The 22,028-nt window shown below is 37.4% G+C and overlaps 1 protein-coding gene across 3 annotated transcripts in view; it reads right to left on the bottom strand.

Annotated features, from left to right (window-relative positions):
- Positions 1-22,028, bottom strand: part of CRB1 (crumbs cell polarity complex component 1) — a 289,562-nt gene that overhangs the window by 206,869 nt on the left and 60,665 nt on the right. For 2 of the 3 annotated variants that reach the window (XM_057531778.1, XM_057531784.1), the window contains exon 2: positions 14,921-15,058. The exons of the other annotated variant lie outside the window; for it this stretch is intronic. In XM_057531778.1, the coding sequence (XP_057387761.1) occupies positions 14,921-15,058 (138 nt within the window). The remainder of the gene's footprint in view (positions 1-14,920; positions 15,059-22,028) is intronic. 3 annotated transcript variants of the gene reach the window in all.

The following is a 22,028-nucleotide window of genomic DNA, read 5'->3' as shown; positions in this document are numbered from 1 at the left end:
CTCTGCAGATATTAGTCACAGGAGTGGAATAGCAGTTGAAACTGTAAACATTTTTAATTTGGAAAAGTTTTAAAGGTGAAATGGATACTCAGTTATCTAGGACTAATTGTTTTCAAAAAAAAAAAAAATACCACCCTGATTTATAGTGTTTGCCAATTTCTGTGATGCAATTACTTCCACCGTTGCTCATTGAAGCCACCAGCAGTTTAATAACTGGCTTGCAAAATTCCTGAATGTTTAACAAGTCTTGGCTTTTGTGAGCTGTTATGAGGCTTAGAACCTGACAGGCCTGGGATTAAATCTCAGTTGTATCACCTTGTAGCTGTGTTTTAGGTATATCAGGTAAGCCACCATGGTCTCAGGTGTCTTAATTGGCTTAATAATAGCTACTTTGTAGGACTCGAGATATGAATAACATGAGACCTCTCCTACTTTGCTCTTTTTTTGCTTAATCCAATCCAGCAAGGTTGGACACCTTGCAATACCTCAGACACTCTGGGCACACTCCTCCCTCAGGACTAGTTGCCCCTATTTTCTTTGCCAAAATGGTATTCACCCAGATATCCTCATGGCTCAACTGCTCTCTGTCTCTCATCCTTTGCTTTTCTCCAAAGCACTTATTGCCAGCTTATAATTACAGATTGCACTTATTTGGTTTTTGAGACTTATTTGGTCTCACCCCATTAAAATATAAACTTCACAATAGCAAGGATCGTGGTCTCTTTGTTTACTACTGTATCCTCTGAGCAGTAGCAAGCATGTAGACTTAATAAATACTTGATGAATAAAGGAGTCAATGAAGAAATGAGTGAGTAAACAGTAAACTTTTAAATATTTATTAATTATCCTATCTCGAGGCTGGGGACAACTAATCTTACCTTGATTTCCCTCTAGAACCAATAAACTTTCTGTTCCAGCCAAAACATTTTGGCTCGGAATAGTCATGCTCATTCCTACTGCCATGCCTTGTCTTATTTTTTGGTCCCATACTGTTATTATTCTAAGTACACTGGCTTGAGTTTTCCTTGTAATAGAACTTTTCCGAGAACAAAAAGAAGGCTAGGGAATATATGACAACTTACCTAACACATTGCTGGAAAACTTTGGAGGAGTCACTGCTTTTTATTAAATTGGGAAGGAAACCCTAGAAGACTGATAAAGGGTGTTAACAATATCAACAACCTAGTTCTAGATGACTAAGTACATTCCTTCCTCCAATTTCACTGTTATGGCAAAATCATTAAGAAGAAAATAAAGAATGACATTATATTAATAAATACAACAAATAATACATTTACAACAAAGTAATTTATAATTGTTTTGAATTGATAATGAAAGACAGTAATCTTTTGGTGCCCCAAGTAACAAACACAGTTTGTGAAAGAAAAGTAGGTTAAAGTATTGAACATTCATGTAGGGGAAGAGCGCTAAGCTATTTGTCCCAAGAAAATGTGAAAACACATTTATGCCCAATTCTGGTGCCACTCTCTATATTAACCAGACTCTAATGTCATGAGGAAAATCTATGTGGGAGGAAATTTCTGAGCCCTCAATTCAAAACCAAAGGTTTAATGTGTGGAAGGTGGGGATAGTGTAAAGAATGAGGAAAAATAAGAGAAGAATATGGACATATTACACTGAGCACTTATCAAGTTTAAAAAATCCTTTTATAATTCAATTTGCATGTAAAGTTAATTTTGCCCAATAAAAGTGGTATTAATCAAGCAGTTTCATCATAAATCAGAGTTTTATTTATAATAGATATCATGGGTTGAACTGTGTCTCCCAAGAAGATATGTTGAAGTCCTAACCCCTGGTACCTGTGCCTTGTTTACTTTATTTGTAAATAGGGTCTTTGTAAGTGTAATCAAGTTCAGATGTGGTTATTAGGACGGGTCCTAACCCAACATGACTGATGTCTTTATAAAAAGAAAAGAAGAGCTATATACAGATGAAGGGAGAACACCACATAGTTATATAGGCAGAGCCTGGAGTGATGCAGCTGCAAGGCAAGGAATGCCAGGGATTGAAGACCACCACCAGATGCTGGGAAGAAGCAAGGAAGGATTTTAGAGGGAGCAGGGCCCTGCTGACACCTTGATTTCAGACTTCTAGCCCCCAGAACTATGAGAGAATGAATTTCTGTTTAAGCTACACAGTTTATGGCACTTGGTTACAGCTGCCTTAGGAAACTAATACCATAGCCCCAAATTGGAAGCAACCAAGATGACCTCCAATAGTTGAATAAACAAACTGTGGTACATCTATACAATGGAATATTATCCAGTGATAAAAAGAAATGAGCTATCAAGTCACAAAACGTCATGGAGAACCCTTAAATGAATATTGCTACTTGAAAGAAGCTAGTCTGAAAAGGCTACATATTTTATCATTCCAATTACATGCCATCCCATAAAAGACAAAACCATAGAGACAATAAAATGATCGGTGTTTGCCCAGGGGTTGGGGACAGGAAAGGAGGGTGAAAAACGTAAATCACAGGGGACTTTTAGGGTAGTAAAACTATTTTGTATACTATTGTAATGGAGCATTTGTCAAAACCTATAGAACCTTAGAGCACAAAGAGTGATTTTTATTGTATGCAAAGATCCCAGGAAAGAATGTTGATTGTGACACACAAAAAATGTATAAAACAATCACACAGAAGGGGGTGGGGGAAAAGATGCTGTCCTAAGGAAACAAGCAAAGTGTTAAGACTAAAGACAAAAGGAAATGCACCTAAGTAGTGTACTCAAATTGATAAGGGTATTTCTACAGGATTATGGGTTAAGAATTTGACACTCCTATATACTTTACATACTTTTAAAATTATATTTACTGAATTTAAACAATTAAGTAAATGAATGGCAGATGGCAGGTTTCTCACTGTTAGAGTGGGAATTTACAGACAAGGAAGGGGAGGAAGCTAGAACGATCCATGTGGTAATGAAGTTAGAGGCATCAACATAAACTCATGTTTAGCTTAATATATGCACCAATGTACATATAGATATATGTAAGGAAATGTGTATATACACACATATATTTCTGTGCTCTATCAGCTGAGATGGCCTAAAAGAAATGATACCCCAGTGGCACTAAGCACACCTTACATTCAGATAATTGGTTTCTACTGCCAATCTCTAGTGAAAAGGAACCAGGGCTCACGGGAGCAATGGCATATGGTAGGACTGGGGCAGGAAATACACAAGACAAGTCTGGAACATCTTGTAGAGCCAGAAAGTCAGGAAGTAAAGCACCTCACGTTGATAGGGAGTAGGATAAAAGAGAACAGGAACCAAGTGAAGGAACTCCCAGTGGCCAAAGGTAGAACAACTTGAGAAATAAAACAGTAAAGTAGTATTAGACAGTAAGTACTAGACAGTAAGTATTAAACAGTAAAGTAGTAGTAGTATAACCCAGAGTACACAATAAATATCCATGACTCCACAGTGACATAAATACTCGAATAAATTAATAAACGGTGGAGAAAAGCCAAATCTCCCATGCGGAAGAATCCCAGGTAATTTATGTAGATGCTCTGCTCTCCCAGAGGGGAGCATAATTCTCCTCTCCTTAGGTGTGGGCAGTGCATAGTGACTTCCTTCCTAAGAAGAAAGTACAGAAAGGGAAAAAAGAAGTTTACAGTGGAGAATCCTGACAAATATCACATCCCAAGTGATTAAGGTCAACATCAGAAGTCATAAATCAAAAAAAAAAAAAGGGAGAGAGAAATCATAAATCATGTTGATTGCACAGATCCTTGATGTGATATCTTGAGAATGACATTTTACCTCTGTGGTCTTCCTCCCAATAACCCACAACTCCAGTCTTACCATGAGAAAAGCATCCCACAAATTCCACTATTGGAGGATCCTATAAAATACCTAAACAGTACTCCTCAGAATTGTCAAGGTCATCAAAAACAACACCAGAGGAACTGCCACAGCCAAAAAGAACCTAAGGGTACTTGACAACAAAATATAACATGGTATTCTGAACGGAATTCCAGAATAGGAAAAAAAATATAGGGTAAAAAATCTAAGGAAATCTGAATAAACTATTGACTTTAGTTAATAATAATGTATCAATATTGGTTCATTAATTGTAACAAATCTACCATACTGATGTAAGATGTTAAGAATAGAGGAAATGAGATTAACCAAGATGGCGGAGTAGAAGGACGTGCTCTCACTCCCTCTTGTGAGAGCACCAGAATCACAACTGGCTGCTGGACAATCATTGACAGGAAGACCCTGGACTTCACCAAGGAGGATACCCCACGTCCAAGGACAGAGGAGAAGCCACAGTGAGACGGTAGGAGGGGCGCAATCAGAGTAAAATCAAATCCCATAACTGCTGGGTGGGTGACTCACAGACTGGCAAACACTTATACCACAGAAGTCCACCCACTGGAGTGAAGGTTCTGAGCCCCACATCAGGCTTCCCAACCTGGGGGTCCGGCAACGGGAGGAGGAATTCCTAGAGAATCAGACTTTGAAGTCTAGTGGGAATTGATTGCAGGACTGCGACAGGACTGGGGGAAACAGAGACCCCACTCTTGGAGGGCACACACAAAGTAATGTGTGCATCGGGACCCAGGGGAAGGAGCAGTGACCCTGGGGGAGACTGAACCAGACGTACCTGCTGGTGTTGGGGGGTCTCCTGCAGAGGCAAGTGGTGGCTCTGTTTCACCGTGGGGATAAGGACACTGGCAGCAGAGGTCCTGGGAAGTTCTCCTTGGCGTGAGCCCTCCCAGAGTCTGCCATTAACCACACCAAAGAGCAGGCTCCAGTGTTGGGTTGCCTCAGGCAAAACAACCAACAGGGAGGGAACCCAGCCCCACCCATCAACAGTCAAGTGGATTAAGGTTTTACTGAGCTCTGACTGCCACAGCAACAGTCAGCTCTACCCACCACCAGAGCCTCCCATCAAGCCTCTTGGATAGCCTCAACCACCAGAGGGCAGACAACAGAAGCAAGAAAAACTACAATCCTGCAGCCTGTGGACCAAAAACCACAGTTACAGAAAGACAGAGAAGATGAAAAGGCAGAGGGCTATGTACCAGATGAAGGAACAAGAAAAAACCCCAGAAAAACAACTAAATGAAGTGGAGATAGGCAACCTTCCAGAAAAAGAATTCAGAATAATGATAGTGAAGATGATCCAGGACCTCGGAATAAGAATGGAGGCAAAGATTGAGAAGATGCAAGAAATGATTAACAAAGACCTAGAAGAATTAAAGAACAAACAAACAGAGATGACCAATACAATAACTGAAATGAAAACTACACTAGAAGGAATCAATAGCAGAATAACTGAGGCAGAAGAACGGATAAGTGACCTGGAAGACAGAATGGTGGAATTCACTGCTGCGGAACAGACTAAAGAAAAAAGAATGAAAAGAAATGAAGATAGCCTAAGAGACCTCTGGGACAACATTAAACACAACAACATTCGCATTATAGGGGTCCCAGAAGGAGAAGAGAGAGAGAAAGGACCAGAGAAAATATTTGAAGAGATTATAGTCGAAAACTTCCCTAACATGGGAAAGGAAATAGCCACCCAAGTCCAGGAAGCGCAGAGAGTCCCATACAGAATAAACCCAAGGAGAAACACGCCGAGACACATAGTAATCAAAGTGGCAAAAATTAAAGACAAAGAAAAATTACTGAAAGCAGCAAGGGAAAAATGACAAATAACATACAAGGGAACTCCCATAAGGTTAACAGCTGATTTCTCAGCAGAAACTCTGCAAGCCAGAAGGGAGTGGCATGATATACTTAAAGTGATGAAAGGGAAGAACCTACAACCAAGATTACTCTACCCAGCAAGGATCTCATTTAGATTTGATGGAGAAATCAAAAGCTTTACAGACGAGCAAAAGCTAAGAGAATTCAGCACCACCAAACCAGCTCTACAACAAATGCTAAAGGAACTTCTCTAAGTGGGAAACACAAGAGAAGAAAAGGATCTACAAAAACAAACCCAAAACAATTAAGAAAATGGTCATAGGAACATACATATCGATAATTACCTTAAACGTGAATGGATTAAATGCCCCAACCAAAAAGACATAGACTGGCTGAATGGATACAAAAACAAGACCCATATATATGCTGTCTACAAGAGACCCACTTCAGACCTAGGGACACATACAGACTGAAAGTGAGGGGATGGAAAAAGATATTCCATGCAAATGGAAATCAAAAGAAAGCTGGAGTAGCTATACTCATATCAGATAAAATAGACTTTAAAATAAAGAATGTTACAAGAGACAAGGAAGGACACTACATAATGATCCAGGGATCAATCCAAGAAGAAGATATAACAATTATAAATATATATGCACCCAACATAGGAGCACCTCAATACATAAGGCAACTGCTAACAGCTATAAAAGAGGAAATCGACAGTAACACAATAATAGTGGGGGACTTTAACACCTCACTTACACCAATGGACAGATCATCCAAAATGAAAATAAATAAGGAAACAGAAGCTTTAAATGACACAATAGACCAGATAGATTTAATTGATATATATAGGACATTCCATCCAAAAACGGCAGATTACACGTTCTTCTCAAGTGCGCACGGAACATTCTCCAGGATAGATCACATCTTGGGTCACAAATCAAGCCTCAGTAAATTTAAGAAAATTGAAATCATATCAAGCATCTTTTCTGACCACAACGCTATGAGATTAGAAATGAATTACAGGGAAAAAAATGTAAAAAAGACAAACACATGGAGGCTAAACAATACGTTACTAAAAAACCAAGAGATCACTGAAGAAATCAAAGAGGAAATCAAAAAATACCTAGAGACAAATGACAATGAAAACACGACGACCCAAAACCTATGGGATGCAGCAAAAGCGGTTCTAAGAGGGAAGTTTATAGCTATACAAGCCTACCTAAAGAAACAAGAAAAATCTCAAGTAAACAATCTAACCTTACACCTAAAGAAACTAGAGAAAGAAGAACAAACAAAACCCAAAGTTAGCAGAAGGAAAGAAATCATAAAGATCAGAGCGGAAATAAATGAAATAGAAACAAAGAAAACAATAGCAAAGATCAATAAAACTAAAAGTTGGTTCTTTGAGAAGATAAACAAAATTGATAAGCCATTAGCCAGACTCATCAAGAAAAAGAGGGAGAGGACTCAAATCAATAAAATCAGAAATGAAAAAGGAGAAGTTACAACAGACACCGCAGAAATACAAAGCATCCTAAGAGACTACTACAAGCAACTTTATGCCAATAAAATGGACAACCTGGAAGAAATGGACAAATTCTTAGAAAGGTATAACCTTCCAAGACTGAATCAGGAAGAAACAGAAAATATGAACAGACCAATCACAAGTAATGAAATTGAAACTGTGATTAAAAATCTTCCAACAAACAAAAGTCCAGGACCAGATGGCTTCACAGGTGAATTCTATCAAACATTTAGAGAAGAGCTAACACCCATCCTTCTCAAACTCTTCCAAAAAATTGCAGAGGAAGGAACACTCCCAAACTCATTCTATGAGGCCACCATCACCCTGATACCAAAACCAGACAAAGACACTACAAAAAAAGAAAATTACAGACCAATATCACTGATGAATATAGATGCAAAAATCCTCAACAAAATACTAGCAAACAGAATCCAACAACACATTAAAAGGATCACGCACCACGATCAAGTGGGATTTATCCCAGGGATGCAAGGATTCTTCAATATACGCAAATCAATCAATGTGATACACCATATTAACAAATTGAACAATAAAAACCATATGATCATCTCAATAGATGCAGAAAAAGCTTTTGACAAAATTCAACACCCATTTATGATAAAAACTCTCCAGAAAGTGGGCATAGAGGGAACCTACCTCAACATAATAAAGGCCATATATGACAAACCCACAGCAAACATCATTCTCAATGGTGAAAAACTGAAAGCATTTCCTCTAAGATCAGGAATGAGACAAGGATGTCCACTCTCACCACTATTATTCAACATAGTTCTGGAAGTCCTAGCCACGGCAATCAGAGAAGAAAAAGAAATAAAAGGAATACAAATTGGAAAAGAAGAAGTAAAACTGTCACTGTTTGCGGATGACATGATACTATACATAGAGAATCCTAAAACTGCCACCAGAAAACTGCTAGAGCTAATTAATGAATATGGTAAAGTTGCAGGTTACAAAATTAATGCACAGAAATCTCTTGCATTCCTATACACTAATGATGAAAAATCTGAAAGAGAAATTATGGAAACACTCCCATTTACCATTGCAACAAAAAGAATAAAATACCTAGGAATAAACCTACCCAGGGAGACAAAAGACCTGTATGCAGAAAACTATAAGACACTGATGAAAGAAATTAAAGATGATACCAACAGATGGAGAGATATACCATGTTCTTGGATTGGAAGAATCAACATTGTGAAAATGAGTATACTACCCAAAGCAATCTACAGATTCAATGCAATCCCTATCAAATTACCAATGGCATTTTTTACGGAGCTAGAACAAATCATCTTAAAATTTGTATGGAGACACAAAAGACCCCGAATAGCCAAAGCAGTCTTGAGGGAAAAAAATGGAGCTGGAGGAATCAGACTCCCTGACTTCAGACTATACTACAAAGCTACAGTAATCAAGACAATATGGTACTGGCACAAAAACAGAAACATAGATCAATGGAACAAGATAGAAAGCCCAGAGATTAACCCACGCACCTATGGTCAACTAATCTATGACAAAGGAGGCAAAGATATACAATGGAGAAAAGACAGTCTCTTCAATAAGTGGTGCTGGGAAAACTGGACAGCTACATGTAAAAGAATGAAATTAGAATACTCCCTAACACCATACACAAAAATAAACTCAAAATGGATTAGAGACCTAAATATAAGACTGGACACTATAAAACTCTTAGAGGAAAACATAGGAAGAACACTCTTTGACATAAATCACAGCAAGATCTTTTTTGATCCACCTCCTAGAGTAATGGAAATAAAAACAAAAATAAATAAGTGGGACCTAATGAAACCTCAAAGCTTTTGCACAGCAAAGGAAACCATAAACAAGACGAAAAGACAACCCTCAGAATGGGAGAAAATATTTGCAAATGAATCAACGGACAAAGGATTTATCTCCAAAATATATAAACAGCTCATTCAGCTCAATATCAAAGAAACAAACACCCCAATCCAAAAATGGGCAGAAGACCTAAATAGACATTTCTCCAAAGAAGACATACAGACGGCCACGAAGCACATGAAAAGATGCTCAACATCACTAATTATTAGAGAAATGCAAATCAAAACTACAATGAGGTATCACCTCACTCCTGTTAGAATGGGCATCATCAGAAAATCTACAAACAACAAAGGCTGGAGAGGGTGTGGAGAAAAGGGAACCCTCTTGCACTGTTGGTGGGAATGTAAATTGATACAGCCACTATGGAGAACAATATGGAGGTTCCTTAAAAAACTAAAAATAGAATTACCATATGACCCAGCAATCCCACTACTGGGCATATACCCAGAGAAAACCGTAATTCAAAAAGACACATGCACCTGAATGTTCATTGCAGCACTATTTACAATAGCCAGGTCATGGAAGCAACCTAAATGCCCATCAACAGACGAATGGATAAAGAAGTTGTGGTACATATATACAATGGAATATTACTCAGCCATAAAAAGGAACGAAATTGAGTCATTTGTTGAGACGTGGATGGATCTAGAGACTGTCATACAGAGTGAAGTAAGTCAGAAAGAGAAAAACAAATATCGTATATTAATGCATGTATGTGGAACCTAGAAAAATGGTACAGATGAGCCGGTTTGCAGGGCAGAAGTTCAGACACAGATGTAGAGAATGGACATATGGACACCAAGGGGGGAAAACTGCGGTGAGGTGGGGATGGTGGTGTGCTGAATTGGGCGATTGGGATTGACATGTATACACTGATGTGTATAAAACTGATGCCTAATAAGAACCTGCAGTATAAAAAAACAAACAAAACAACTAATACTAAACTTTCATTGGGTTATTTGTATGGAAATATGTTAATATAAATGTTTCAGACATTACATGAAATTTCTAAAAATCTTATATTTGTATTTGTATGGAAATATGTATGGAAATATGTTAATATAAATGTTTCAGACATTACATGAAATTTCTAAAAATCTTATATTTGTATATGTATGGAAATATGTTAATATAAATGTTTCAGACATTACAGGAAACTTCTAAAAATCTTATATGTTCTGGTATAATGTTATAAGTAATAATCCTAGTTATTACTTTAAAATGTTTATCTCAGAAATAACTAATTTTCTTGTCAACTGCATTATTATGAACTTTCATCAAATCTTTAACCATGGTCATTTTTAAGTCTTTTGTCATTTACAGACAGTTCTGGGTGTACTCTGATGATTTTGCAAATATGTTCCTATAAAAGGGTTTCATCTTCAAGAAATTCATGGAAAAGACTCTGACAAGTACAGGTTTCTGGTAACTGACTGTACTGCTGAACTGAATGAATAAGCATTTTCAGAACTCTAATGAAAAACTGATGAACTCATAAAAGTGCTAACAAAAGATCAAGATGAAAAAAAAATTAATTACATGGGACTGAGTGAACTGATGAGGATGAGTATAATTTTTGTGACTTTCTGTATGAATTAAAAAAAAAAAAACCCCACAAGGACTCAGAGGCAAAGAATATACAAATCAATTTTTACTGCAAAGTAAAGGAGCTGTTGCAGTGGAGGATTACTGGACTGAATGTCAATATTATGACATAGTATGAGTGTGTTTCATGTTTGGTAATTGCAATCATTGTTGCTTTTGTTGTGGTCATCCATGTACAATGCTTGGTGTCAGTCTATTTATCTCTTGTAAAAATAAAATACAGTGTGTGTGTGTGGAAAAAAAAAAAAAAAGAATAGAGGAAACTGAGTATGAGATATAGGCGGCCCTCCTGTACCATCCTCTCAATTTTTCTGTTTCAAATTTCCTAAAATTATTCTAAAATAATAAAATCTGTTATAAAAAATAAAACAATTTAAGGGTTAAAAAATAATGCCAAAATGTCATGAGTAAGGAAGATATTCAATTCTTATAGCAAATGCTATAAAAGTTCCATTATTCATTTACTCATTTAATAACTATTCCTTGAGTGACTACCCTGAGCTAGACAGTAGCTACCCACTGACTAAGGATATATCAGTTAGCAAAACACCCATGGTTTCTACAACCATGTCTTACAACCTCATAGGTAAAACATAAGTCAACACAAAAGTAACATTTTCAAATTTTGGTACATATTATGAAAAGAAATGCAAATTGTAACGTAAGTATGTATAGTGAAGCTTAATCTAATGTGAACAGGGATGGTGTGAATGGGGAAGACGGATACTCTCATTTTCATTTTCTAAAAGGAGAAAACTGGGCTTCTCAGGGATTTCCAATAAATCAGCAGTAAAATATAAAAGAGAACTAAAAACCCTGATTGTTCTTGTCCTCTCGAATGTCAAAATTTGATATTGTAATACCATTAATGGTAATTTTTGAAAATCACCAAAGGTGAAAAAAGAATGCAATTCTCCTGAAAAATCTGATTCGCCTCAAATAAGTCTCAAAAATTACAAGCTAAAATTAATTCTGCTGCATGATTCAGGGAACAGTGAGTAACCTTCATGAAGTAGAGACTTCTACTGTAAACTGATGAGATTAATTGTTTAATTTATGAAGAAGCAAAGATATCTTTTTCTCACTCTGATAATTCTGTAAGCACTTTATAACATGCTGCTGCAAAGATGTTAACTGGAACGGTGAATATAAAAGTTTCAAATGTTTCTACATAAGTAACATTTTAAAGAAAATTAGACGATTAATCCCTAATGAATAACATCAACCTTCTCTGACCTATTGAGCAAACAATTATTTCTTGATAGCGGCATTAAGATTGAATAAATACGACCATATTTTGTCTTTATAGATTCTATTTCTTTATACTTTAGGTAGATTGAAAAGAAAGCATTCTTTAAAATAACTCTATTAAAATTCAGCTACTTAATAAATGCCAACGGGTTCTAGAAGATGGGATGGTATCCCAGTCTTTGAAATTATTCAAATAACTTTAATAATAATTTTATCAAACCACATTTCACTTGCATACTATGACCACACTTTGAATATGGGTTAAAACAATTAATTTTAAATTAAACTAGATGTGGAATTTACATTGACAATATTCAATTTACCTCCAAATGCATAAAAGACTCATGAAATACAGCTATCAATCACTTTTCTAATGCATGGTAGCTCTAATAAGGTAGTTTCTTTAAAGCCTTTCACCACAGATTCATGCATCAAGGTCACAGCATGCCCCGTGTAGGAGAGCAAGGTACCACTTTCATGAAAAAATATAGTATGGAGTCAAGGGTCACTCTTTTCTCTTAATTTTAAAAGAATGTATTTCAAAGTTCAAGAAGAAAAATCATTGATTCATTGAACGCATATGATCCAAAGAACTAAAATTTTCTGTGTGCTTTTATTGTGTTCTGAGCAGCACGCTATCCCCTCCGCACTATCCCTTCAACAGAGTCTGTACACGTAAGCTAAGAGCACAGAATCCAGGGTCGGACCTCTGGGTCCTAGTCCCAGGTCCACCATTCACTGCAGCATGGCCTCGGGAAAGTAAATAGCCTCGCTGTGCCACTGTTTCTTCAGCTATAAAATCGAATTAATGACAAGTTCTACTTGTCGTGTATGTTAAATGGAAATAATGCTTGTAAAGCTCATATTGCTTATTTTCTCTCCTAAATAATCCTTCCGAGGAGAGAGAGAGATGTTTATATCTTACAACACTGATGACTAAAGTTCTCAAGAAAGATATATTGGGTAGTGTAGAACTTGTGATCACCTGCATTTGAAACAGAGAGCTTGTTGAACTACATACTCATGGGACCTACCCAGACATACAAAATATCTGGGGCTGGACTTGAGAGGCTGCATCTTAAACATTCCAGCTCTCTGCTGTGTACCAAAGGCTGAGATACCTGGGATAGCCATCTGATTCTACACAATACGGATGATTATTATCATATCTATCTTATGGTGGAGTTGTAAGAATTAAATGAAATATAGCATATATAAAATGCTTAGCAATGTCAGCAACTTTTACTATTAGCTATTATTTTATTAATATGGCTGGAATATAGGATCTGTGTCATGAGTACTAAGAGGCAAGGGTGGAAAAGAAGGCTGAGGTTGTGAAAGTTTTCAAGTCAGTTAAAAAAAAAGTCTAAACTAAATGTTTTGACGAGGAAGGCAATATCATCACAACTTGCCAGCAAATATATTAACACAGATAAGAGTCTGCCTGCCTAAAAATTAAACAAAATGAGGCTTCAAAATTTTTTTAACTAATAAAAATATTGTGCTAGAGAATATATCAAGTAATTACAAAGTATTTATTTAAAGACTATCAATAAATAATCCCCCACTCGAAGAGAGAGAAAACAAATTATTTGTATGTAATTTCAGTTGCACAGTTGAGCCCCTAAAAAAAGAGATGGTACTCTAGAGGTTACATATTCATCTCCTTAAAAGCTAAGTGCAGAAAACACTAGGAATTAGAATATACCCTGCATTGGAATTACAAAGGTCTTTGCCATAAAATGTACTGTAAACTCGCTTCATCTTGTGTTTTACGTGTCTTGTCATTTCTTTTGCTCCATTTCTACCCCCACGTCTCAACATATCGCTTCTGTGCCTCACTTCCTATTGCAGGTGGCCCACTTTAAGTTTCAAGGAGGATGAATACTATTTAAATAACAACTCTTTTCAATAAGTACCACTGTGGAAAAAAATCCTGAGTGTGTGTGTATGTGTTGCGAATTTACTGTTCCTTCCTTTAGTTTGACTTGGTTTTTCTCCACTTGGCTTCAGCTGCCTTAGCTATAGCATCTATTCCGGTTTTCACCAAACCTCCGATGTACGCTCAGCTGTAAACCATACAAGTAACAGTCTCGCTGGTGCAGCCGCAGGAGGTGACCCAGATTACACAACACTGCGTTCTAACACCAAGGAGTCTTGTTCAACAGCAGCTGTGCTATGGCTTTGCCTTACTGATATTCAGATTTGACAGACACAAATCACATGGCCCCTTTGACAAGCACACACTCTGCCTGTCTTTGTTTTAAACATGTTCAATAGCTACTGTCCTTCATAAACACACAGCTGAGGCTGTTGGTCTCCTCTGATTTTCCACACTGCCGTACATCCAACAACATTATCTCAGAAACATTATTCTTGTTTTTATTTGGGGAAGTTTGTGGAATATGACATCTCCATTTATAAAACAGAAGCACATACAATAGAAAGGAAGCCCATTTCTCTCTGGCAAAAGAAATGCTTTGAACCATTACCCTTTGGGGAAAATTGAGACTCTATCTCCTTGATTGTGAGAGCAAATGTTGGGACACAAAGTTCTTTAAAAGTGAAGATACACACACAGTATTGGGAATAAAATGCTATATAGCTTATGATTAATTTCCTTTTAAAGGATATCAATTACAAAGTGCCAGATCTATTCCATAAAAGTATAAATACAACAAAAAACCTTCCCTATGTGGCCATTTCAATCTCCTGCTCACCACTCAAAAGGTTGAAAAAGAACATTTTCTATTAGAATACTTACTGGAAATCATAGAATCAGAAAATTGTTCACACTGACGGGTCCCACTGATTTGTTTAACACAGGACGCTTGCTCACACCAAATTCTTTTTATTTTTTTTTAAAGCCTTGCATTTTGTAGAACACGCAACACTACACACTATTCCCATGAAATATTTAAAAGTCAGGAAATTGCCAGAAGTTCAATAAATGGAAGAGGCTTACTTTTTACGGAGATGAGCAGTGAGAGACTGAGGCAGAAGGTGAGAAGGTGGGCAACTGTCTGAAGCGCCATGGTCTCGTGGAGGACGTGCTCCGACGTGCTGGTGCTGGTCTGGTCCCTGTCCAGCTCCCGAGCTCTGCCTGACTCAGAAAGAAGCCAGAGTCTCAGAGCCCCTGGGTGCCACCTCTGTCCCTTCCCCTCTTACAGCTCCCTCACAGAAGACTCGGGGACTTAGATTCGGAAAGCAGTTGTGATTCTTGGCATCTTACTTACACAGGAGGATGGGGTGATTTTTCAAACCTGGTGCAGATTTTTTTCATGCTGGACTGGAGTCATCCCCCCTCAGACCTTGTGTACTACTTTCCTTCCTTTAACAATGCTGCCTGAAAAGGGCCTGCTTTAGGTGAGTGTCCTGAATCATTTTTAAAAGAGGAATTAATTTCTGATGACCGTCTAGGCACACAATCATTATGATCTGGCAACTATTAAAGGAACACCCTGTATTTCTGAATATTTACCTTCATCTTCAGAACACAATTCACAGACATGTCACTTTTTCATAAACATACTCTCACAACTCAGTCAGATTACGGTTGTTGATAAAATGGACAGAGTTCTGGAGATTATTTAGAAGCAGTTTTTCTTCCATAAACCTAGAACCCATTCCTAATCCTGTTCATGATATTTATATCCTCTGGGATTTCTTGAATTTTTGCTTTACCATAATTGTTGAATGCAAATATATTTATTTTTTTATATATACTTATGCTAAGTATTGTGGTATTTTTCTTCAGATTAAATTGTTCAAGTCCTTAAGACTGTATTTTCCTTGGACACTTCACGGAAACATCTATAGTTAAAGTCAGATGTCTTATTCTCTAAGGTTAGTGCTAGTACACGGCCTTGCTCCGTTGTTAAAACTGGCTACTTGTTACACTCAAAATGCAATTTACATTTCAGATTTTGTGTAAAACTTGAGAGCTCTGTCAGAAGTTTATGTATTTTAAAGTCTCTATATTTCCTGCTTGTGTATCTAAATAGGGAATAATATTTTGATGGCTTAATGTTTTCTACTAATGTTATATGCTGACCCACTCCCAGAGGATTTTACTTGCTATAGTGGGGCTTATCCATTTTAGTTATTTATTTCTTACAGAGTTCATGATAGTTATTGTTTTTAAAGATTTTCCCCTATAATGCAAATAATTTAGCTTGAGCAATTTAACAATTAGAGTAAAATAATTACAGATTATAGAGGCAGTATTAATCCTCTATTCTAATCCCTGTATTTTATCAGTTAGAGAATGAAAATGCAGAGCAATTATACTGTCTGCCCAGAGTCATCTAGAAAGATATGGCAGAGTTAGGACTAGAGTCTCCCCATTGATTTCTAGAACATTATGCCTTCAATAAACCCTATGGTTTCCATTTCCATCTTTATTCTTACATATCCCTTTATGCTTTTTGCAATGTGGACTCTGGGAAATCCACATACTGGAATGACCAAATCTTCCATCTGTCCTAAAAAGGCCTCCAGGGAGAGATGAATAGGCAGAGCACAGAGCATTTTTAGGGCAGTGAAAAATGCTCTGTATGATATTATAATGATGGATACATGTCATTATACTTTTGTCCAAACCCACAGACTGTACAACACCAAGAGCAAGCCCTAAGGTAATGGACTTTGGGTGATTATGATTTGTCAATGTATGTTTATTTAATAAAAAATGTACCATCTGGTAGGTGATGCTGACAATGGGGAAGGCTCTCCATGTGTCAGGGCAGGGCGTATATGGGAAATCTCTGTACCTAACTCTCAATTTTATTGTAAACCCTGCTGGCACAGTGGTTAAGAATCCGCCTGCCAATGCAGGGGACACGGGTTCGAGCCCTGGTCCGGGAAGATCCCACATGCCGCAGAGCAACTAAGCCCGTGAGCCACAACTACTGAGCCCAAGTGCTGCAACTACTGAAGCCCGTGCACCTAGAGCCCGTGCTCCACAACAAGAGAAGCCACCGCAATGAGAAGCCTGCGCACCGCAGCGAAGAGTAGCCCCCGCTCGCCGCAACTAGAGAAAGCCCGCGTGCAGCAACGAGGACCCAATGCAGCCAAAAATAAGTAAATAAATAAAAATTTTTAAAAATAAATTAAAAAATAAAACTGCTCTAAAAAATAAAAACTTAAAAAAAAAAAAAAAGGGCTCCACCATGGACCTCATGGACCTCAAGGCTAAGCGAGTGACAATGTACAAGACCACTTGATAGACTGGAGAGGAAATGAAGGGCTCCAGGCATAGAATCTGACGGTACTAGAAAACTTTCTGTAAAGTTGTGTTATGAGTGTCACAATTAAAGAGGCAAAGAAGATTTGGGTTTTTCAAAAGACAAAATTATCAAAGATAATAAGTGGTTGGGGAAACATATTATACAAAGAATGTTTGAAGAAATTGTATACGTTGAGCTTGAATATAGGAAAATAATCAGATATAGCTATTAAACAAGAGTGAATGGCTACTATGTGTCAGATTTGGGGCAAGTTAGGAAATCTTTACAAAAGAAGTAATATTTAAGCTGAATTTTCAAGTGTGGGTGCAACAAATAAATAGAGGGAAAGTCGTGTTTAACGGCTCTTCAGGAAAAGGGCATGTGTATAGGAATAGAGGCATACAGTGGATGGGCAGATCAAGGAACTGAAAATATTCTGATATTGCAGACATACAAGCATGAACAGGGCAATGTCAGCACATAAAACTCAGTAAACCACAAAATCAAGGTAGTTCAACTTCTAATATGAAGAAAGGAAACAATCAATAGGTTTTAAACAGTGGATTAGCATAATTTAATTAGATTTGCATTTGGAAAGATAACTCCCATGGTCATGTGGCAATGACTGGCAGAGGGCAGATGAGAAGCATGGAAACCAGTGAAAAGGATGTTGTCATAGCCCACAAGAGAGCTGATGGGGCCCAAATTAAATCAGACAGTGGGGAGAGCAAATAAAAAAAAAAGAGTAAAAGTAAACTAGATAGATCGAAAGGACTGAGGTAGAGAATAAGGCCACAGAAAAGCTATAATTTTTCCAGCTTGGGCACTTGGGATAATAGTAATACACTCACAGAAATAAATAATATAGACAAGGGCTTCCAAACAAGAAGGAGCAAGCACTCTCCTCCAAGTCAAACACATTGAAATACATGCATTTGGACAAACTATAACTTCTGTAAAAATACATAGGTTAGCTCTACAAAAGGGGGGAGGGGAATATCCAATTGGGACAGAAATCTCTTGCCTTTTGGCTTCATGCAGGGGACCAATTCCAATTCCTCCCATTGGCCTTGGAATGCAGATTGGAAGCAGGACTCCTACTCTTGAATGTGGATAGAGGGCTCCCTGTGAGAAACAGGAACACAGACCTGCCCCATGCGTGAACCTACACCATGTGGAGGTCTCAACTTGCGCTGAACATGGGGTGCAAAATTCTAAGCCAAAAATCTTATTAAAAATAAAAAGGAAAGAAAGAAGTACTTGTTTGTAAATAGGAAAATCAATGGTCCAGTGAGAGGAGCCTGATAGGAACCATTGTGTGGGAATGCTGTAACTCACTGTTCACACAGGGTTCCTGTGGAAGGCAGCCTCTACTGAAGATGAGCTCACAGTCTAAAACTATCGATCAAACTAGAAACCCGCTGCCATAAGAGACAGAAGACATGACAAATGGAAACATTCACACTCAAAAGACTCAAAGAAAATGGAGCTATCAGAGGAGACTTTAAAATAACACTATAAAATGTCTGTTTAAAATTTTTAAAGAGATAAAAGAATGCATGTATTTCATAAAACAAGAAGACATCATAAAAAACAATTAGGCCTATTAGAAAGTGAACCAAATATAAATTCTAAAAATGAGAAGTAGTCAGTGAAATAAAAAAATTCAACTGATGGCTTAAATGGTAGGCAACACTACACTCAGCTAACTAGGAGACAGTTCTGAAGAATTCATCCAGAATAGAGCAGTATGAGATAATGAGATGGTCCAAAAGAATGAACAATGAAGAGAGGTAGAAAACTCTATTCCAGAAGAAAGAAGGAAGAAAATGGGGAGGATGTAATTCCTAATGGCATATATTTTTTAAATATGAGAAAAAAAATGTGACTTCTTGAATTTAGAAAAGCCCACTGAGTCCCTAGAAGAAACCATATTTAAAGTGCATCAAAAATAAGTGAAATAAGACAAAGTGAACAAAATAAAATCTTAAAGGTCAATATTTGTCTTTAAAGTTAAAAAGTCTACTGTGGAATGACAATAAAAAGTACTGAAGACTTTTCATCAATAAGCTAGATGTCATAAAACAAAGAATATAGGAAGAGATGAAGGTATATAGATATAAATAATACATACGGTTTTAAAATATGTTCAGTTTGAGGTGCCTATTCAAAAGCAAGATGAGGATATGTGATAGGATCTGGAAATACAACTCCAGAATTCAGGACAGCAGTTCTTGGTGGAATAGATAGGTGTCATATTAATGTACAAACATTTGCTGAGTGCCTGTTGTATACCAGACACCAGAGTAAACATCAGTAATTCATATATATGTGTTAAGACAGGCTCATTGCCCTTATGGATCTAAACTCTAGTGAGCAGATGCAATCTAGTGAGAAAAAAATACTTCATCATTCAGTTACTTGAGGTTTAAAATTGACTTAATAGAGTGCAAAGAGCGCTGGTTATCTTCAGCTGATTACCTGCTCTGGACTGCAGATTCTTTCCTGGACGCTCTCTCGTTTAATACCCACAGAATTGAATCTCCATAAAGTATATGAAGCTATCCCGATTCGACAAAAGAGAGACTGAGCCAGCCAGGTCAAACATATAATAAGTGATAGAGTTCAGATTCAAACTCAGTTCTATTAATCTATTGTTCTTAATTCTTGTCATGATAGTACTTATTTTTCATTATATAAGTAAATCATAAATGTATTCTTGTAAAAATACTCTAAAGAATCTTTGATGAATACCAATCTCACACTCCTCCCCAGAAATAACCATTGTTATTGTTTGTGAAGATTGTTTTATACCATTCTAGACTACAGGTTGACAGATATATAGATGATTGATTGATAGACTGATAGACAAATTATTTGGCTTCTTTTCATTTTTTCTTTTTAAACAATGATGTTATAGTATGTGTATTATTATGCAACTTTCTTTTCTCACTCAACAATATGTCTTGGGTATTTTTGCACATTATTAAATCTACCCAGCTCACACTTCTGTGTGTGTGTGTCTCCAGGGGGTCTCGCTCCAGGTGTCTATGCCGACCACACAGTCAACCCCCGCCCCACCCCGGGCCCTCCTCCCTGGACCCACTTCCCAGGGACCTAGAGACCCCCCCAGGGCCCTCAGCCTTATCTCCGGGATCCACAGGGCTGACAGGGTCCAGCCGGTATCTGGTCATAGGGACTTCTCCAGCATCTGTCTGCACAGATCCGCACAGAGCTGGAAACTCCTGCGCCTAAACTAGCTCCAGGCCAGGAGCAGTGGCTCCATCGCCAGACCGCGGCGGCCAAGGGTCACAAAGGACCAGGACCTGGCCAGGGAGGGCAGGGGGCGAGAAGCAGGTGGTGTCCAGCTCTCCGGCTCACACTTTCTAACGCCGCATGGCATTCCACAGGATGGATGTACCATAGTTTAACTATTTCTTTTTCTGGGTGTCAGTGTTGTCTCCAATTTTCTCTATGCAAACAATAATTTAACAATAATCATTTTACACACCTCTTTTGTGCAAATGCACAAGAGTTTCTCTAGGGCAAATGCCTAAAAGCAGTAATTTTAGGTTTTAGAGTATGTTCATTTTTAACTTTAACAGATACTTCACAAAATGAGGTGACCAATTTCAACTCTTCTCAGCTGTGTGTGAAGGAACTTATTTCTCCACATTTGCCCAACATATGATAAAATCAAATGATAAAACATATAGCTAGGGCTTCCCTGGTGGCGCAGTGGTTGAGAATCTGCCTGCCAATGCAGGTGACACGGGTTCGAGCCCTGGTCTGGGAGGATCCCACGTGCCGCGGAGCGGCTGGTCCCGTGAGCCACAACTGCTGAGCCTGCGCGTCTGGAGCCTGTGCTCCGCAACAAGAGAGGCCGCGATAGTGAGAGGCCCGCGCACCGCGATGAAGAGTGGCCCCCGCTTGCCGCAACTAGAGAAAGCCCTCGCACAGAAACGAAGACCCAACACAGCCAAAAATAAATTAATTAATTAATTTAAAAAATATATATATATATACGTGAATGACCAAGCCACACTTCTTTCTTAAACAACAACAACAACAACAAAAAATATCTAAATCTCAATGGGGAGGGGAGTGACTATATGAAACAAGATTGGATATTTGGTGACAAATTTTGAAGCTGGTTATTGGGTATGTAGAGGTTCATCATGGTATTTATTTTACTTTTGTATAGGTTTTTAAAATTCATAATCAAAACTTGAAATTTTAATTTGCATGTCTTTCATATTTAAGAAGACTGAGCATCTTTTGAACATTTGTGCTTCCTCTTCAGTGATTTGCCAACCCATATCTTGTTCGCTTTTCTATTAGCTTTTTTAAAAATTTATTTATTTTGTTGTAGATTTCTTTATAAAGTTGGATCTTAATTCTTAGTCTGCTACAAGTGTTAAAAATATTTCCTCCAAATAGATTGTCCTTTAAATTTGCTTATAGTTTTTATGAAGTTTTAAATTATTATTTAAAAATTTATCTGTCTTACACACATTTATTTATCTTATTTTTTATGTCCTTTGGTTTTTGTCTTAGTGAAGAAAAGACTACAGGATTACTAACATAGGATCTGCTGTCTTATTCCAATATTTATTTTAAATTTAAGAAAGCAGCTTATTAAATTTTTTTGTTTTATGTCTTTAATCTGTATGTAATCCAATTTTATGAATGTGTAACTTATAAATCTAACTTTATTTCCAAATGGATAGCCAATGTTCAAAAAATTTCCCTTTGTATTTCAAATTTGAAATTGTGTATAAAATTCCCATCTGTACATGAATCTGTTTTGTTTCACTATTCTTGTGTGTATTTTTTTGCCAATGA

This window comes from Balaenoptera acutorostrata, chromosome 1 (genome assembly GCF_949987535.1).
Source record: "Balaenoptera acutorostrata chromosome 1, mBalAcu1.1, whole genome shotgun sequence".
In the NCBI taxonomy this organism is placed as follows: Eukaryota; Metazoa; Chordata; class Mammalia; order Artiodactyla; family Balaenopteridae; genus Balaenoptera; species Balaenoptera acutorostrata.
The sequence above is the reverse complement of the archived record's forward strand: the minus strand, read 5'-3'. Positions and strand labels throughout refer to the sequence as shown.